General features: G+C 45.1%; 1 protein-coding gene and 1 long non-coding RNA gene across 3 annotated transcripts in view; one reads left to right on the top strand and one right to left on the bottom strand.

The window, feature by feature from the left end:
• Positions 1-8,383, bottom strand: part of LOC109246492 (uncharacterized) — an 84,348-nt gene extending 75,965 nt beyond the window's left edge. The window contains exon 1 of the long non-coding RNA XR_002071367.2: positions 7,614-8,383. This is a non-coding gene — a long non-coding RNA (uncharacterized LOC109246492). The remainder of the gene's footprint in view (positions 1-7,613) is intronic.
• The window catches only part of NWD2 (NACHT and WD repeat domain containing 2), a 185,077-nt gene continuing 170,488 nt past the window's right edge, over positions 6,138-20,726 (top strand). The window contains exon 1 of one of the 2 annotated variants that reach the window (XM_019414471.2): positions 6,138-7,665. In XM_019414471.2, coding sequence (XP_019270016.1) covers positions 7,515-7,665 — 151 coding nt within the window. In that variant the 5' untranslated portion in view covers positions 6,138-7,514. The remainder of the gene's footprint in view (positions 7,666-20,726) is intronic. The other variant, XM_019414478.2, reaches the window with a different exon arrangement.

Genomic DNA, 20,726 nt, shown 5'->3' with positions numbered 1-20,726 from the left:
CTCAAAGAAATAGCTGTACTCCCATGTTTATTACAGCACTGTTCACAATAGCCAAGATAGGGAAACAACTTAAATGTGCATTAATGGATGACTGAAGAAAGTGTGGTCCTTACACATACTGGAATATGATATTCTGTCTTAAAAAAAAAAAAATCCTACCATCTGCAACAACATGGATGGACCTGGAAGACATTATACTGAATTAGATAAGCCAGACACAGAAAGACAAATGAAAGCATGATTTCACTTAAATATGGAATCTAAAATAGTCAAACTTATAGATAGAGTAGGGTGGTGGGTTTCCAGGGGCTAGGAGAAGGGGGAAACGGGGAGAGGATGACGAAAGGGCACAAAATTTCAGTTATGCAAGAGAAATAAGTTTGGAGATCTCCTATACAGCATAGTGCCTACCGTTAACAATACTGTATTGTACACTTAAAATTTGCTTGTTAGACAATCTACCACAATTTGACATTAGTATTTGTGTTGAGGTATGGTAACTTCTTAAAAGAGTGGGAAGATCTACACTTAAATATCAACTCAAAATGAGTACAATCACTTTGTGTCCATTAACTTCTAAAAAGATTTCAAAAAAGATTCGGTTACTCTTTCCATGACCTAAGGCCTGAGATGAGGCTTGACCATACCCAGAATGAGTATTAGATGCCAAAAAAATGTGGGAGGGGGGAGGGAAGGGGGGGACGGGGGGGGGGGGGGAGAGAGAGAGAATATTCATGATGCTAAGCAAGAACCAGAGATGAAATGTGGAAAAATAATATCTTTTTTCCTAAGCACATTTCCAATTCTAGGTTCCAGTTTTTCCTGAGATTCATTTACACTTCTGCCCGTGCAGTCTGTATAGGATCCTATATTCTTTTTTTTTTTTTTAAGATCCTATATTCTTAAAAACAAACAAACAAAAAACAAAACAAATCCTCCTATATATATGTTTTTTTAATTTTAAATATTTATTTTTGAGAGATAGGGAGAGACAGAGCCTGAGTGGAGGAGGGGCAGAGAAAGGAGACACAGAATCCCAAGCAGGCTCCAGGCTCCCAGCACAGAGCCGAACACAGGGCTGGAACCTACAAGCCGTGAGATCATGACCTGAGCACAAGTTGGACCCTCAACTGACTGAGCCACCCAGGCCCCCTAAACCTCCTATTCTTGAAAGAAATTCCTCCTTAGTTTCAGTTATTTACCACTAAAAAAATTTTGTCTAATGCAGAATTAGATTTGTATTCACTGTCTTTTAAAAATGCCACACATACTTATATTTTTACAATAAAAATATATATTATAGTTATAAATAAATATATAAATATAATAGATATATTTCTACACCATATTTATTTTGAGAGGAAGAAAATAAGTCCCCTAAATTTTAAATCTGTTCCAAAGACTCCAAATGATGGCCAAATGATCTTTTGGCCCCATACTTTTCAAGTGATAGGAGTACAGAATTTAAACCTGTTTGTGAATCATTTGATTTGTAAATGTTTCTCAAAACCTCAAAGCAATCATAAATAACTGCCTACTCTTTACCCTGACTAAATGTAAATAACCTGTCAATTTCTGCCTATTGTTTTCTAAATTTAGTCAGTAGGATCATTTACATTATGTGACCCAAGCAGAAACATGGTGTAACTCTGTCACTAATTCAGGCTAAAGGACTGTGATGGGGACCATTATTTTGTGAAGAAGTAATGTCAATCAAATAACAAATATAAAGCAGAACTGCAAGAGTATTTTTTTAGAAAATAGAATCCATAGAATTATGTTTAGAGACACTGTGATAGAATTATCATCTATGCTTAATTTTTACAGGAAAAATATCCAGGAAAAGAACACTTGGTCCCATTAAAACTTTGGGGGACCAAAAGTAAAATTAGCATACATTCAAGTTTAATACTCTTCTAGTTAAGTACAAGCATTTAAACAATAAGATGATTGACCCGGGCAGTACATTTAAGATATTGGGGCCATGTCAGTATGGAATACTATAAAGAGAATATTTTTTGTATCTTATTCATGTGGATTCAGTCTTCTGTGGTAGAAAGATCTCATTTAGTAACACAGGGAAAGAAATCTGGTTCACATTCTAGATTTGCTATTTACTAGCTACCTGAATTTGGACAAATTATTTAAACTTTCGGAACCTCTTGTTACTTGTTACTGTAAAACTGAGCTGTTAATAGAATTAAAGGATATGGAACCTAGCTTTTGCTCAATAAAAAATACGGAAACCAATGTAAATAAGCCATGTAGGTAACACTGCAATCCAGGTGGAGTGTTTTATACCCTGTATGATTTGGCTTGCCTAACAACCCATATAAATTTCATAGAGAGGTACAAATGATGTCCATCAATTTGGCCAGATGGATCTTGTTATATATTGGTAGTCATGTGATACTTTGTAATTAAATCCATGGTTTGGTGGTCAGAGATTTAGTTTTAATACTGGCTCTGCCAACCACTAACTGAATGAACTTGGACATGCCACTTAAATCTCTTGATCTACTTTTTCATATTAAAAAAAAGGGGGGGAGGGGAGAAGGGTAGTATAGTTAATGCAGAAACTACCTCTCAGGGTTAGAATCAAAATGAGTTAACATGTGTGAAAGAGCTTTGTAAAAAGCAATTCTCCAAACCAGTATCAGATAAAGGGACAAGAGAGGAGAAGGTACTGTGTTTAAGATTAATGGCATGGGGGGAAAATATTTGGCAATCATATAATGAAAATGAAATATCTGACTGAGAAATATGAAATAAACTACAAATTTTTAAACAACTCACCTTACTTTCTTCTACTTTGTGTGGTATGCCCAGTGCTTACAAAACAATGTGAGTATTTAGAAGGTTGTAAGAGGCAGACTGATCAAAAAATACATTAAACAGATTTGGAAGGGGGTGGATATAAAGTTAGAATTTCTGAGTCATGAAAACATCAGATAGCAATTTCAGAAAGGTGTAACTTTATTTAAAACCAAGCTGCTGTGAATTCTATTATGTCACAGACACCTCTGAATCAACCCTCTCTGTTGGCAAATTGTTATGCTGACAAATTCTCACATACACCGAAAATTTCCACTTTGTAAACAAGTAAGTGGGTTCCTGATGGCCCAGCTTTTCTCCTGAGCTGGAACCTTGGAAAGCAGAGTCCTCATCTGAGTGGACCTGTATAATCTACTCCTCATATCCCCAAAGCAGATTCAAACCTTTATCATTCACATCCAAGGGCCACCATGAACATTAATGTAATATTAAATTTGACATTCTTGTTCAAGTCTGGGAAACACAAAAACACATCATTGGCTTCATTGGCTAGATTTCCTGAGATAGTTAGAATAGGGTGTGATAATTTGGTCATTTTTATAACACCAGGGGCTCTATTTCCACTTCTGTCCATGTGGACAAATACAGAACACTGGTCCAGAAGAACCCAGGATATTTGACATGCAGAAAAGTGAGTGTACATATAGGTAAATACAGCTTGAGGGGTGGCCCTTCCTTCTGCTGGGTCAGAGTCAGCAGCAGGGGCTCTGGTTGTGTGCTTTATGATCACCAGCCCTGTCATCTCAGCAGGATGACCTGGCCAAGGGATAGAGCCATGCAGATGGGTGAAAAACCACTGCCAGGGCAGGGAAGGGGAGTAGGTGAGGTATATTTCCATAACATGGACCTTAGATGGGGGAACCTGCACATACATCGCCAAAGATGATGTGTGCACATCATAAAAGGTATTCAAGGGACAGCAGTGTCCAAAATGGGATATCAAGTGGGGATATTAGAGGTGTTGGGCCCTGGCCCCAGATACAGTGCGATTTAAAGAATCTATCACAGTGTCTAGCTTACCAGTGCTCAGTATATCAATATATTAGTTTAGGTTTCCTTCCTCCTGTTTTATAAAACTACCTTGTGAGAGGGGCATTATCATATATCAAGGGGAGTTGGAGTCCATGAGCACACCGTTCCTCCTAGCTCTATGAGTAGGAAGAACCTAGCAGTAATTGAACCTTTGAACAGTCCTGTTTTTATCAAGGGCTGTGACCATTGTTGCCTAAAGACCATGCCTCTCTGTGGCCCTCCGTCCTGTTAACTGGGGTGTGTGGGAGGATGAAGAGGGGAATACCTGTCCTTGGTCACAAGCTAGGTTCCCAACCCATTTTTCCTGTACTTTTATCTTCCAATTTCTAGACGCTTTAAACTTTCCAGCCAGCTGCAAGGATGATATGGGTTTACCTGTGGTCTTATGAGGAAACAACAGGAATACAAGGCATTCTGCAATTACATTGGGAGAGTCTAGTCCAGTGTGATCTTGTAGACAGACCTTCTCTGCCACACGGAAGCAGAGGTGATAACCAGCCTTCCACACCTGTGAACACAGACCTGAACATCTATTTTCCAGGTTACTAAAGATGTCAGCCAGGGCCAGACCCAGGCAAAATTAGAATATAGAAGAGGTTTGTTGCAAAGAGTGCTAAGACTGGGGCCACAATACCTAGATCCCATAGTTATATGACCTTGGACAAGCCCCTTCTCTTTTTTGAACGTTGGTTTTCTCATGTGTAAAATGGAAGGAATAATAACATGTTCAATATTTGATGAAGAGGAGAAAATGTTTGTAAAGTGTTTCAAATGGATATAAAAACAAAACAGTCTCCCAGCTAGAAGTCAGGGCCTGCCTTCCACATTCAAACCAGCTCCTTCCCTTCCGTTTTCAGTTCTTTTCTCTTTTCTTTCTCTCTCCACTAGTATAGTCACAAGTGCCTTGGGGTGGGAAATAAATCTAGTTAATTCCTAACAGTGTTAGTGCCAAGGGTGACATTTCCCTTATGCCATTTCCACACTAATGAATGAATCTCTGGTTTTAGGAGATCATACGTTAGCAAGAGACAGAAGACTTCGAAGAAGATAGGAGAGAGATGTATGTGTGTATGTGTATGGAGGAGGGAGGTGGTTGATTGGGTGTCCTAAGGTAGACAGCTCCCTGATAACCCAAAGACAGCGCTGGCTCTACCTATGTGAAGCTGGCTGTGCAGGGAGCCCTTTAAAACACCGCCGCACAAAAAATGTGAAAGTCTCTCTCCTCTGCATCCTTGGTCTGCAGTGACACTGGCAGATGCTAAACTTCGGCCTGTCTAGAACAGTTAATTAGGTTATAGAGGCTGCCAAAAATCCCAAAGTCATCTTAAGAAAGTGCAACACTTTGAGATGTGAAGCAAAGGTCAGAAGACACAAACACTAATCTGATTTTTAAGAGAGAAACCACCAAATAAGTAGGGGGAAACGAAAGAAAGGAAGGCAGGTCCCTGACAATCCGGCAACTTCTTATCAGTTTCTTATAAACAGCATTGAGATTAGGCATAAAGTGGTCCTGGCTCTTTTCTCCAGTAATAAATACTGTATATTCATAAAGGCTGGTACTGTAACGGACACTGTATATTCATGACCTGTTCCAGAACTCTCAGTCCATACCTCCTGGGATATCAGGAAATCTTTCAGAGACCTCCTTCCTGCTGGAGAATGTTCCCACCTGGGAGTAATAAAGCTGGAGAGGGAAGGAGATAATTTGCTAAACGGAATCAGTTGAACAAATGCCTGGGTATGTTCAACGTTACTTTACTGGTTGCATCAAATTATTACAGAGTACGAACGGTTGACTGCCCCCTGGTTCCCAGTAGTGGAGAGGCAGCCTTAAAAACCCAGAGACCCAATTCCTCCGAAAGGTTACCCCAGAAAGCATGTTTTGGGAACGGGGTGGGGTCAGAAAATAAACAGCAGTGCATAGGACTTCACTGCCACCAGCAGGACCTAGGAGAAGTGCAGGCCAGGAGGAGGCCAGGAGAAGCCCCAGGTGAGAAGATAAAATTTGCAGCTGAGCTGCCCGCACCCTGTGCCCAAGCACCCCCTTTCCAATCCCAAAGGTTTGGAAAAGCCGTTCTTCCTCTCTAAGAGCCAGGAGTTCCTGCCCCAAAGCTCACAATGAGAGGTTTGGACGCCAAACTCCAATTAAGGCTCCAGACACACCTCCTCCCTTCCCTCACCCCAAGTACAATCACACTTTTAATTCTACGAGGTCTTCTTCCTGTCCTGGAATTTGCAGTACTTGGCAAGGGCAGTGAGCGTGCACCGGAGACGGTGATTTTACGTTGGGGTCCCTCGGCATCTTACGTCACCCCGCCGTAGACCAGACCCCTAGAGCTACGACTCCCAACCCCAGGGTAGCAGAGTTCCGCGACCGCTCTGGCCCCGTCGGATCAGCGTCAGGCGAAGCCTGCAGGGACTTGGAAAAGCGGCCAAAAGCCAACTCTGATCTCTCGCACCCCGCCCCAATCCGTGGCCACCTGCACTTTGCGGGCTCTTGCGCCAAACAGCGCTCCCCGGAGCCCCCAAAGGCCTGCCGGGCCCAGGCGCACACCGGGCGGCACGGGGCTCCTGGAGCCGCCCAGCTCGCGGAGTGGCCCGGGAATGCGCCAGGGCGGGGGCAGGAAGGACCCCTCTGGAGCCTTCCAGACCTCGGGAAGGCTTCCCGCGGAGACCCACTCTTGGAAAGGTTCCGCGACCACGCGGCGAGGAGCACGTGAGCGGCGCGGCTTCTCTATAAAAACCCCCGGCTCTGCCGAGCGTGAGGCTAGCGGAGCGGCAAGACAGTCACCTGCGCCACCTGAGGCCGGGCGACGGTGACAGCCCCTCCAGGACGCTCAAAAGGGTGCCGAGTTTTGATGCTTTGGACCCTCGGGGGCCGGGCTCAGTGCGTGAGTCTAACTTTGAGGCCGGAATTGGCGGCACGTAGGCAAAGAGGCGCCGGCGCCGGTAGGCGTGCGTTCCCCAAAATGCTGAGGGCTTGTTTGACCTTTAGGAGAGTTGGAGGAGTCAGAGGGATCTCGGGCTAGTTTCTTTCATGTTCTCCACCAAGGAGACAGCCACGAGCGCTCGGGATCGTCCTCAGAGAAGCCCGGGAGGCCCACGGGCAGCCCGCGGCCCCCGCGCCCCCGCCCCTGCCGCCCATTAAGCCGCGGGTGAGTTCACCGCCCCGCGGAAGGACGTTCCCATAAAGTCGGACGCCTTTAGCAGATAAAGTTCGAGCAGCTCTCCTCCGCTCGGTCCCCGTCACCTCGGCGACCCCTCTTCCCGCGGCAGGCGCGGACGGGGAGATGGCCGCGGGCTGGGCGGCCGGCGCGGGCGCTTCCCGGCGCAAAGAGGCGCCGCGCGCGTAGCCGCCGCCGCCGCCACCGCCACGCTGACCTCCCGCCGGCTGCTGTGCTGAGCCCCCGGCGGCGGGCGAAGGCTGACGCCCAGAGGGCCGGGAGGCGGCGGCGTCAGCGGCCCGAGGGTCCGTATGGCCGCCCCGCGCCTGCCGGTGGTGTGCGCCGCGGAGCTCGCCGGCGGCGCCTCGGGCTCGGGGCGGCTCTGAGCCGCGCCGCCTGCGGGGATCGACCTAGCTGCTCCGCGGAGCCGCGGGCAGGAACCGAGGACCAGGAGGCGGCGGCGGCTATTCCTCCCAGAGGGCGATGTGGCCGGCCGGCGCGGGCACCAGGCTGCCCTGTCCCCGGGACTCTGCGCTCCGGCGGGCGGCTTTCTCCGGGAACCTCAACGCCCTGCCTTCTCACCTCGTGCCCGCCGGGCGAAGCGTGCGGGTCTTCATCAGCGCCAACCCTGAAGGTAAGTCCTTCGCCCGGATTTGCCCGTCAGTCCTTCCGTCCGTCCGCGCGCGCCGGGAGCCGGAGAGTTTCCGCAGCACAGCCGGGCGCGCCGTGCGTGCCCCAATCTCCCTTCCTCCAGCTGAAAGCGTGGATGGTCTGAGCGCGTGGGAATTTCAGTTGAATCACTTTTATTCTCCCTTCGCTCATCCCCTCTGCCCGCTGGCTTCCCCTGGGACCCCCATTCTCGCGCCCCTCGCCCGGGTTACTAATTCAGATCGAGCTAAGAAACGTCCGAGGCATTAGACGCTTCTGGAAGCGCCAACCTGCTTCCACTACCACCTTTTCTTTTAGCGGTGTCTTCTCCGGGGTCGTCGCGAACGCAAATAGTAGTTCGTCTCGCTCCCGGCTCAGCTGCGGGGTCCTGAAGGAGGGCTTCCTCCCTTGCTACTTGTTCGCGCCGAGCGGGGTGAGCATATGGGGTTCCCTGAGACTAGCCTCTTGTGAGTGCGACGGTGCCCTTCGCTTTGGAGGGCAGAAGAATCCTCTGTGAATCGAAGGCCCGCGGCGATTGCAGAGGAAACGCGCTGTGGGGCCCCGGGATAGATGGGCGTTCATCCCGGCGCTGGTTTCGTGGCGAGCGCTCAGGAGTTCATCTCCACAGCTGGACCCCGGGCTTGATTTCCCGGTTTGGAACCTGACCTACTCAGGCCTGTTTCTGCTCAAGGCTGGGCACCTGATAGGCGCCAAACGCAAACTTGTTGATTTCTCGCATTCGCAAATCACAGCGGCTGAGCGCTGGATGGTTCATTTCTTTTTTTGCTCAACACTGCCTTTGAGTTTTAGGACCTGAATATTAACTTTCCTTACTAGTAAGTGAAGAAGTAGGAAGCATTTGACTTAAGCTGGATAAAACTGCAGGAATTGCTCTTTTCTAGAAAAAGTAAATGTGTGGCCATAAGATAAGTTTTGCAGGAGCCTTTTTCATGCACTCTAACAAGCTTTGAGTCTGACAAAAAGTAAGCGTTAACAATCACTAGATATAATCTTTTTAACCCAAGAGTCTGGTTGCTTTTGAAAAGCATTTTGAGAGAACCAACAAAAATAACTTTCTAAAGAAGTAAAAAACAAAACAAAAATCTCAGGGAAACTTTACATTATGTCAGGGCATTGGGGAAAGACTCAAATAGGTAACTCACAGTTCTATAATAATAGAATGTATACTTTTTGAGACAGAGGCACAACTGTGCTAATAAAGTTTGCAGCTCATTTTCACAAAATTTAATAATTGAGGCATTTAGGAAATTACTGTCCACCCTTTTAAAACCTTTTAAAATCTCAGATATGTCTTCCAGGATTCTTACTTAAGTCTGAATAAAGGAAAACATGGAGATATGCAGCCTGTTTAAAGACTACTGGTAATCTGCAATTTAAGTATTCAAGGTTTTTGTTTTTCTTTTAATGCTAAAACATTTTTTTAAGTGGTTGGGAGAATTGTGTTAGAAAATGTTGTCTTAAAATTTTCACTTCTCCTAAGCTTGAAAGAAATTTCATGAGAAGTGTTTAAGTCTGCTGATGTAGAACCAGCAAAATTACTGTTTTTCTTTAAACATGTTCCTTCAAAAATACTGTGAAAATGTTAATATCAGTAGTTTGTTTTTCCTTTAAGTTTGTAATTTCTAAAATAAAAATCAATGATCATGAATGTGTGTTAAGTCAGGTTAATAATGAATTAATATTTAAGATTAATGTCATTTTTTTCATAAGCTTGTCCATATGATTCTTCAAATTTTCTAGTTTCTTAAAAGCTTTGCCATATGTTACTCTTAGGAAAGCAAACAGAAGGGAGGCTTTCGTGTCTCCTGCTTACTGTTTGAGCTAAGCTTGTACATTGATCTCGAAGGACCAGAAATGTGACTTCTATGTGAGAAGTTGTAACAGTGTTAGCACCCAGATTTGATCAAATTGGAGAGTCGAGGGTATATTAAATAGAAGAGACAGAGACGGGTATTTTTGGGGGGGCCTGTGCGTGAAACCTTGCAATCTTGGTTAATGCTCTATCAGAGGCAGCACTCCACCACGAAATTTTTGTGGATGCAATTCAGGAAGCAAATGGTTGTGTTTTGGTTCCATCCAATATTAGATTATTGGCCAATACTCAAGAGTTTCTCCACTGTCCAATTAAGACAAAGAACATTATCTCATGCTTTTCTCTACAAGTGGAAATCAATTCATGCTCTAGATAAAAGCTGCTTTGTGTTGAACTCCTAGCAGTATGTTTAAGAATTCAGCTAGGGTCTCCCTTAGGTTATTGTGTTAATACGTATTGCTTTAAAAGGCTTGTATGGACTTTACTTATCAATAATAAAGGTAATACATAAAAATTACTTTCCCATGTGTTAGCTCATTCAGTATTTTAATTTTGATTTCCATCCCCAAATCCTGTCAGGATGATGGACCAGGGGCTGTTCTCCCTGTTTCACAGATAAGGAAACTAAGGTTGTGCCAGGTTAAGCTACTTGCCTGAACCTGTATAGCAAAATAACGTGGAGCTTTCAGGGGACTCAAAACATCTCTCTTGGTACTCTGTGGCCCAGCCTAGGTTTATGCCAGATTTCTGTGAAATCTCTTCCACCCACATGGACAAGACAATCAGCTGGATATATAGTGGATAAGTGTTATCCTTACTCTTGAATCCTGACAGCCAGCCAGAAGCTGACTAACAGAGAGGGAACATGGCTGCTCTGACCTACTTCACTTACACCAGAGGGGTAGCCTCAAGGGCATTCAAGGAAATTTCAGAATGTTCTGGACTCTAATGGACCTGTTTCGGTCCAAAAGTATATCTGCATACGACCAGTCCACGCCACATTAAGGACACTGGAGAAGAACCAGTGTGGGGGAGACAATAGCATTGTCCCAGATTCTCTTACATGAATAAGCCTTGGACTTCATCTAGTCCCACCTTCCACCCAAGGTAGAAATTCCATCTGTGGCTTCTGTATTAATCCTTGGGAGTCTTCTAGTTATTTAGCCATGTTTCTCTGCCAGAATGGCACATACACCTTCTTGGAACAGTGATTCTAAAACGTGTATAAAATCTTCCACTGTGATGAGCCTGAATTGTCCATGAATATGTGGAGGAGAAGAGCCAGCATAATTCTCTCCCTGTATTGAAATTCATGGGAGCCTAATAAATAATCCTCTTTGCCTCAATTCCTGTTGGTTTTTTTTGTTCGTTTGGTTTTTTTTGGTTTTTTTTTTTTTTGTTTTTTTTTTTTGTTGTTTTTTTTTGAGAGAGAGAAAGAGGGAGAGAGGGAGAGGAAGGGAGGGGAGAGGCAGAGAGGAGAGAATCCCAGGCAGGTTCCATGCTGTCAGTGCAGAGCCTGATGTCAGGCTTGATTCCATGAGTTGAGAGATTGTGACCTATGCTGAAACCAAGAGTCGAATACTTAACCAACTGAGCCACCCAGGCACCCCTGCCTTAACTCTTAATCAGTTTAGAGCACAGTAATGTCTTACTTAGCTCAGGCTGCTGCAACAAAATACCATAGACTGAGTGGCTTCAACAACAGACCTTTTATTTCTCACAGTTCTGGGGGCTGGAAAGTCCAAGATCAGGGTGCTGGCAAGTGTGATTCCTGGTGCGGGACCTCCTTGTGATTTTCCAATGACCATCTTCTCACTGTGTCCTTACATGACAGAGAGCACAAGCCCTGGTCTTTCTTCTTTTTCTTTAATAAGGATGCTGATCCCATAATGGAGGCCCCACCCTAATAACTTCATCTAAATCTGATTACCTCCCAAAGGGTCTACCTCTAAATACCCTGACATTAGGGGTGCCCGAGTGGCTTAGTCAGTTAAGCATGCTTAACTCTTGATATCCACTCAGGTCATGATCTCACCATTCTAGAGATTGAGTCCCTAAGTCAGGCTCTGTGCTGACAGCTCAGAACCTGCTTGGGATTCTCTCTCTCTCCTCTCTGTCTGCCCATCCCCTGTGCAGTGTCTGTCTCTCAAAATAAATAAAATACCATCACATTAGCTGTTAGGGCTTCAACATACGAATGGGGGAGGGGCAGAAATATTAAGGCCATAACATTCTGTCCCTGCACCTCCCCAAATTCATGTCCTTGTTGCATACAAATGATATTCATTCCATACCAACAACTCCAAAAGTCTCGACCTGCTCCAGCATCAGTTCTAAAGTCTACAGCCCCAAGTGTCGTCTAAATACAACCTAAATCAGATATGGGTGAAATTCCAGATATGATTTATCCAGAGGCAGGAATCCTTTCCTGCTGTGAGCGTGTGAAACGAGAAAAGTCGTGTGCTTGCAAAATGGAATGGTGGGAGAGGCATAGGATTGACTCTGTCATTCTAAAAGGAAGAAATTGGAATGAAAAAAGGGATGAAGGGTCCCAAGTAAGTTCAAAAACTAGCAAGGCAAATACCATTAGGTCTTGAAGCGCTAGAATAATGGTCTTTGGTTTGATGCTCTGCTTTCCATACCCCCTGGGGGTGGCAGTGCTACATCTGTAACTCTGTGGAAGGGAGTTACCCACCAAGACTCCAGGAGGCGCTGCCCTCAAGGCTTTGGACGACGCCATCTGCCCTGTTGAAGTCCAGGTGATGCCTTCCCCTACCTTTGAACCAAGATGCAACCCTGATGATCTCCAAATCTCCTTTGAGGTCATTCTCCCTTTGTGTTGAAGAACCACAGCTGAATCGCCTTACGGCTCAGTCCTGCAGCATCTCGGTCCACCTATCTTCCTTGCAACCCCTGTCTTCCTCAGTTCCAGCTGAACCTTGCCTCTGCTGGGGTGGTCCGTGATTTATACCCGTATCAAAGGGTTGCTCGACCACACTCTTGGTTTTCAGAGCAAAAACTTTCGGTTTGTCCTTTGGTGTGATACGGATAAGCTGAGACTTTTCCAGATCCTAAAGTTCTGGTTCCTTTTTGTTTTAACAATTCCTTTCTCGGTTCCTCCTTTTTTTTTTTTTTTTTTTTTTCCTCTGCATGCAGGAGGAACCAAGCCACCCCTTCATCCAGTTTCCTGGCTTACCAGTGCTACCTTCCACAAAACACTAGAACACAGTTCAGCGACATCGTTGACCACTTTACAGCACTTGCCTCTGCTCTCTTGGGCAATAACATGTTCCTGGTTTCAGTCTTAGGTGTCGCCCGGATGGCCAGTTCAGCAGAATGGCCATATTCTGTTCACAATTTCTGGATTCTCTAAGAATCTTTCTCCACAGCTCTCCTCTTTCCTTTCTGAGCTCTTCCCAGAATTGCCAGTAACCGTCTCTTTGTGGCAGTCGTGGCTTTTTCTAGCATGTACCTCCCAAACTCTTCTAGTCTCTATCCATTACCTAGTTCCAAAGCTGTTTCCCCATGTTTTAGGTGTTTGTTACAGCAGCACCTGCCTCTTGGTAGCAAACTCTGTCTTCATTTCCTAGAGTTGCCATGACATTGGCCCCAAACTGGGTTTTAAAGTACAGGAACTTATAGTCTCATGATTCTGGAGGCCGGAAGTCCCAAATCAAGGTGTCAGCAGGACTGTGCTCCCACTGAAGGCTCTAGGCAAGGGTCCTTCCTTGACTCTTCCTAGCTTCAGGTGGCTCCTGGTGGTCCATGCTGTGTGGTCCATTGGCTTGCAGCTTTGTCCCTCCAGCCTCTGCCTCCATGGTCACCGGCAAGAAGGTCATGTCCTCATGTGGTGGAGAGAGAACTATTGTGTCTCTTCCTCCTCTTATAAATAGGACAGTAATCCCATCATAGGCCACCTTCATGACCTCGTCTATACCTAATTACCTCCCAAAGGTCTCACCCCACAATACCATCACTTTTGGGCTTGGGGCTTCAACATATGAATTTGGGGGGACACAACCATTTAGTCCGTAACTGGTAATGTCTAAAGCAAATAGAAGGTCAAGATATTGCTTTTATTACTGGTAAAAACTGATGTGGGCCCATGCTCCTTTATCACCTTTTGGGCCAGATACGATTTTGGAATTTCATATTTTTTAGGTTTAGGAAGAAAATGGTATATATGCTATTTATTATGTAGGGTCTGGGTCATATCCCGTAAGCAAGTATGAATGTGTGTGTAAGGAAACATGCCTTCACTCTAAGCTGTACTTTCTGCAGTGCTGGAAGGTTTTCATCTGCCTTGTCCTGTGTGGTAGTACTAGTTAAATATAGCTGTTATTGAGCTTTTGAAATGTGGCTGGTAGGACTGAGAAGCTATTGTAACTTAGTTTAAATTTAAATAGGCACATGGGGCTGTTGGCTACGACATGCAACACAATGCTCTAAGGGGAAAAATGAGGATTTAAGTAGTTTCATGTCTGTTAGGGTCACGTTTTGCCACTGGTGACTCAGGTCACTTAAGGTTTTGCTGCCAGATGAATCGGGGAAAAATTTTTTGTTTTCATTACTTTGTGGATTCTGGAAGTGCAGGTAAGGACTGTGGACCTTTTGGGGGAAATATGGCTTTGGACTCGAGCCAAGTAGGGTTTTCCAGTGCTGAACCTCAGAACTGCATAAACTTATCCTCCCAGGCAGTGTCAGCAATGGACCAGGGCATAAACCTGTCCCTTCCCCCCGCTGGTGGACAGAGTTGGCCCTTTGAAAATTTAAGACATGGAAGAACAGAGAAGAATGACAGGTTCACTTACAAGAGAGAACAAAGGGGACAGACTGTGCTCAGATTTTCCTTCCAAATGCATCCATCTGATTAAGCGCTTCTGCCCTGAATAGTAAGTAATGGCCCTGTCCAGGGCTACTCTGCTAGTGGATCTCCCTATGTGTGTTGGGAGACATCAGGATTGGAGAAAAAGCTTCTCCAACACCTATTTTTGTCCCTTTTCACACCCGCTCCGATTTATCCACTGGTCGACTTTGAGAGTTGTGCACGTTTGTCCATAGTATTCGTGATCAGCTGCTTTGTCCATTTCCACGTGGACTTTGTATGTCTTTGCATGTTCCCGTGCTCTCTCTTCCATGTTTTTGAGGTCTTAGTAGAAACGTTTGTTCTCCGTTCTGGCAGAAGCCACAGTAAAGAGAGAAATATTTTCCCTACAGTTGTTGCAACCAGTGTTTATTTGACTTTTACTTTATCTTGTGCTCCCAGGCAAGAGGCAGAAAGATGTGCATCAAGAAATTCAAATGAAAGCTACGAATATTCTTCACTGTGGTTCTTCTTACCTTCCCTGAAATGTCAATTATTTCTGAGGCTCCCTGGTTTTTCTTTTTTTCTTTTTAATGTTTATTTTTTATTTTTGAGAGAGAGAGAGAGAGAGAGAGAGAGAGAGAGAGAGAGCGTGAGTGGGGGAGGGGCAGAGAGAAAGGGAGACACAGAATCTGAAGCAGGCTCCAGGCTCTGAGCTGTCAGCACAGATCCCAACATGGGACTTGAACTCATGAACCATGAGACCATGACCTGAGCCAGTCAGACGCTTAACCAACTGGGCCACCCAGGTGCCCCATCTAAGGCTTCCTGTTTTTTCATTGTTTTTGTGAGTAATCAGAAAAAAATAAAGTTAAGGGGCGCCTGGGTGGCTCAGTTGGTTAAGCGGCCAACTTCGGCTCAGGTCATGATCTTGTGGTCCGTGAGTTCAAGCCCCGCATCAGGCTCTGTGCTGACAGCTCAAAGCCTGGAGCCTGCTTCAGATTCTGCATCTCCCTCTCTCTCTGCCCCTCCCCCATTTGTGCTCTGTCTCTCTCTGCCTTTCAAAAATGAATACATGCTAAAAAAAAAAAAAAAAAAAAGAAAAAAAAGAAAAAGAAAAAAAGTTATCACAGCAAAAAAAACCTGTGTGTGTGTGCGCGCACGTATACACACAGCTATTTGAACCACAAAGTTAATAGTCTTAAATGAGAACATACTGAACTGCTACTTTATGGTAAATGCACATAGAGCATTTATACCGCATTCTCAACTTCTAGTGGTTGTATCTTCATGTCCTGGAGCAAATATCATTCAGGCAGGGGAAGATGTTAGATGCAGGTACAAGACCAGAGAGCCGGACTGCCCGGGCTTGCCTCCACGGTCCACCTTTTAATGCTGTGATTCTTAAGCACGTTGCTTAACTACTTTGTTCTCAGTTTCCTAATCTGTAGAAAGAGGACAGTAATAGTGCCTGCCTTGCAGGGTTACTGAATAAATAAAGAACTTACAACAGGGCTGGGCCCATAGTAAACATGAAATAAATGTTTGCCATGGTCACCCTTATTCTCTTTATCACTATTAGTTTCCACTGTGATCCAGATCCTGTGCAGGCCTGGGTATGGAAGGATAAACCCTCCCCTCCTTATAGAAATGGAGTCTATGGAAGCATATCAGTTAGAATTCCACAGGAAAACAAGAAGCACTCCAGATACTTCAGGGAACTCAGCAGTCCCAAAAGTCATTGTTAAGAGTCTGAGGAGTGAAAGGGATACTGCTAGGCAGTTTCCAAAAGCCATCACCTAGAGGGCAGGAAACCGTAGAAGCCACTGCCAGTTGTCCTAGCTGCGAGCCGTGTAGCTGGCCAGTTTGTACAAACACACCCGTCTGCTGAAGCCTCGTATCAGCCGCCACAACTCAAGGCAGAAGAACTTATCCTGTTCCCTTGTCCTCCATATCTCATGCAGGCGCACCCCCCCCCCCCCCCCCCCCCCCGCTCCCTGGCAGAGTCAGAATTGCACTTGGACCCTTGCAGTGAGTAAGTCTAGGCACTTCCAGGCTTCCAGCACAAGAGAGAGAATGAAAGGAAGCGGTGATGGACACTCACCACCAACACGCAGGGTCTAGTCCAGGGGGGAAGCAGGCGCATCGACTTATTCAACCAGGAGACATTCATGGAACACTTACTCCACATGGAGGGCTGTTCTGGTGCCTAGAATACAGCAGTAACAAAACAGGCAGGTCTCTGTTCTCATGCAGTTTATGTAAATAATATATGCGATGAGCACCGTGCTAAAGATATGAGCAGAGCAGTAGAGAGACGCTGAGGAGGAGTAAGCCAGCCTAGAGCTCAGAATGAGGGTTGGGAGGGCTCCCCAGAGGAGCCAACAGAGCCAGGGTGTAAACACTATCCTACATGGTAATCAAATACGAGGCAAAGCGATGATGAGCTCTCTGGAGGGAATAGAAAGAGATTATTATTCAATGAAGAGCTTTTATCCCTTTGAACAAGAGAATGGAGCTGATGTGTTGAGGTGATAACTATGGTTTGTCCCTTAAAGGTGGCCCATTTAGAAAGCCACTTAAAAGAGTGCTACTTAGAGTATATAGGGCCGGCTACAAAGACATTGTGACTTTATGGTTTAGTCAATCATCTACAGCTCTTTTAAGATTCTTGTCATGCCGTAGCAATGACACCACTTACTGTTTTAAAGGGTGTGTGTATATATGCGTTTTATTTTTTTCAGTTGTCTGCTGCCATGTATCATGATGCCCACGCTGAAATTTAGTGACTTAAAACAATGATTTATGGTTTCCCACAGTTCTGTGCCTGCCGGGGAATCCAGGTAGGGCTTGGCCTGAAGAAGACAGGTAGGTACCTTCTGCCGAGCGTTGGCTAGAGTCACTCACTTGACTGCACTTAGCTAAGCCTGGGCAGAACTGGGCTGTGGAAGGTCCAGGAAGGCCTCACTCCCGTGCCCGGCTCCTCAGTGCTCCTCCACGAGGGCTTGCTCTCCAGCTTTTCTCCTCACTCGGAGGTCTAGCCCAGGATTCATTGTAGGGGATTGGCTACCCGAGAGAAGGGAAATGGCAGCCACCAGGCCTCTTAAGGCCCTGGAAGTCCCAGGATGTCATTTTCACTGTGTTCTGTCCATGCAAGTCCTAGGCTAGCCTAAATTCAGAGGGAGAGGAAATAGACCCTCTCTCTCAGATGAGCAGAGGTAGATGCACGTGGTGGGGGGAGGGGTAGGAGTTAATGGTGGCCAACTTCAAGAGCTACCAAAACCCCAGTTGTATTGTGAAGTTTCTTTGGCCTGTTGTTGTCCTAATTAGGTTAAGTGAGTAAATGCTTGCAAAGTGAGTAAACTGGTGGCCTGGCACGTAGCACGTGCCCAACAGGTGTTAACAGCTGTGCTGATCAGTGAGTTGTTGAGCACTGATGGGGACTCCGTGCACAGTGCCCTTGTAGAACCTTCCAAATTCTAAACTGAGAAAAACGGAGCCTGCAAATAGATTAAAATACCACCATTGTTACTGAAAAGGTAATAACGGAGAATGCTTTTGTGCTTCTTGATACTAAACTCCAGAATTAGACATTCTTCTACCCACACACTGGCACCGGAGGGTCTGCCCCACAAAACACTGAGCCTGGAGAAGAGAGCATGATCTCTGTGTGGACAGGTCAATTCCTGGGGGAAGGAGTGAGCGGGTGGACTGAGCTTGCCTGGTTTATTTTTTCCCACATTTTCAGTCAAATGAGTCACCCCTTAAACCTTCCCACCCCTGTTCCGGGAAGTAAGGAAGGAGGTAAAAGGAACCCAGGAGTCCCATGCTCCAGAAGAAGCCTCCAGTTAGGGGAAGAAGGGCTTCTCCCCTAACCCAGATACTTACCTCTTTCAGTTTTAACATTTGTACACAGGATCACTTATATCGGATGTCTAGTTTGAAATAGCCCAAATTCTATCCCGGCCGGTATCTAACACGTGATGCTAAGCTATAAGGTATGACATGCTTTGTATGTAATAGCAGTAACTATATCAGCTGTCTGTATCAGATACTTTCATAAGTGCTTCAAGTGGTCCAGGTGGCCTTGGGGTAAGTCACTTCATCTCTCTAGAAACCACTACATTTTGGGGTAGATTGATAGGCAGCAATAGACAACCAAAAAAAAAAAAAAAAAAAAAACAAACTCACAAACACCTTTTAAAATGGCAAATGATACAGTTCCTGTAGTGTGACAGGAATTCATCTACAGGGTAATTGGGTTTGATAAAGGCTTAGAGTTCTTTGCAACTCAAAAAAATTCTTACATGTTTTGCCCTTACTGGTCATGTGATTTAAATCAATGTAAAACCCCTAGGAGGTGGTTCAAAAGTATATGTATATGCTGAGTTATGGACAATCTAAAAGAAAGTCTGGTGCTACTAACTTAAAGACCGATTCCTTCCTGTTGCTGTTTCAAAGCTTTATCTTTCATATTTTTTACTGAAATCAAACAGGATTCCTTCTGCAAATTAAAGTAAGTAGGCTAATGTATAATTAGGAAAAGGATACATGATAGAAAGTTAATAAAGAGATTGAATGGCATCCAAAGCTGTAGTTTCTAAGAGAATAATACCCACTTCTAATGAAATGCTTCCTTGAAATCTCATTTTCAATCCAAAATATTTGCTAGGCTTTGACATGAGTACAATCAAAACAAAGAGCAAAGCCCAGATGTCAGGTGTCTTATTCCAAGAGTGATTACAGAATCTAACTCAGAAATGAAACCACAAAATTAAAAAGCTATCTTTCATAAAGTTTAATCTGATCCATTATGGATAGTGTCAGATTCTTGCCACTGAATAGATTTCCTTCAGAGTTTATTCTAAGTGTCACCTGCAGTATTTATTAGATATCCATTGTGTACAGCCAAACTCCTAACTGGTTGGTGTGGAGAGTTACAGAGGAAGTAAGAGATACATACTGTCTTCATTCTTGAGACTCCTGCAGCTAGGAGGCAATACAGGCATAACTACCAAAAGTATACTGTGCTTAGGGCGCCCTGATGGCTCAGTAGGTTAAGTGTCCGACTCGACTCTTGGTTTCAGCTCAGGTCATGATCTCATGGTTCATGGGTTCAAGCTACTTGTCGGGCTCTGTGCTGATGGCATGGAGCCTGCTTGGCATTCTCTCTCTCTCTCTCTCTCTCTCTCTCTGTCTCTGTCTCTGTCCCTCCCCCTTACACACACACTCTCTCTCTCTCTCCCCCCCCCCCCCCCCAAATAAACAAACAAAACACCATGCTTGTGAGGTATTTCACACAAAGGCACTTGGAAAAATTGGGATCAACCCGTGGTGTCTGATATCGCAGTCAGGCATGAGCTCATCAAATTTAGTCAAAAGGGAAAGACCAGGATGTGTCAAATCTAAGAAATGGACCTCTCTGCTGTAGAGGAGTGGCCAGTGGGGAACTGGGTCAGTTGTAGGTGATGAGAGTAAGTCTAGATCCAAGAGAAAGGCACTGTTTTTGAAGAGAAAGCATTTGTTACCAAAGAGGCATAGTGAGCACATATATGTTGAAATTTGTTTCATTTCCTTGAGTGTCAGAATAACTTCAGAGTTTACTCGGATAATAATTGGAGGGGTTCGGGCACAAGATAGGGACTCTGGGGAAGACAGAGGGGATAGTAAGAAGCATCTGGCAAAATCAAGGCAGGATCCTAGCCCCTCATCTTTAGGTGGGACCCAGGTCCTGAGAAAGGTGCCGGCTGCTGTCAGGACTGAAATCCAAGGCCAGGGCCGCAGCTGCTGTCTGAGTGATCTGACCCTGAGTCTCAGGAGAGTTGGGAAAACAGGAACTAGGAAAGTAATAGGAAACATTTCCTGGCTGAGAATAGACAGCACTGCAGGTGGCAGGAAGTGTGGTTCTGGATATTTCACAGAGTACATGCTGGGGCTGGGCAGCAGGAAGCCTTATTCAATACAAACAAGGAATTCAGAGCACTGAGAGATTAGAAAGACTTGATTGGCCTAGTTGAAGATGACGAAGCATTACAGAGACACAGAATAGTATATACCCTGGAAGGCAAGCTATTCTCATTGCTATAATCATTAGTGGTTGACTGAAATGTTTTGCAGCCACAAATGCGTTGGGGCCACATCCCATGCTCAGGGATTGATTAGTAATGTCTCCTGTGGGTAAGAAATGGGGTGTATCCTTCTTTGTGCAGTGAATTTGCAACTGTGAACCCTGAGTGGGGAAGGGGTAAGCAACAAACAGAAGGGTTTAGTTTTGGTTCATTTGGCCAAAGCAAGGAGAACAAGCCAGAGTGAAATAGGAAAAAAAAATGCCCAAGAAATAACCGGTGAGAAATGTTCTTGCCCAAGTGACAGAACTGGTAGAATCACCACTTTTTAAAGGAGGAAAAAT

The sequence above is a fragment of the Panthera pardus genome, unplaced genomic scaffold, assembly GCF_024362965.1.
Source record: "Panthera pardus isolate Hobbes unplaced genomic scaffold, ASM2436296v1 HiC_scaffold_13, whole genome shotgun sequence".
Classification (NCBI taxonomy): domain Eukaryota; kingdom Metazoa; phylum Chordata; class Mammalia; order Carnivora; family Felidae; genus Panthera; species Panthera pardus.
This window is presented reverse-complemented; position numbering and strand designations above follow the sequence as displayed.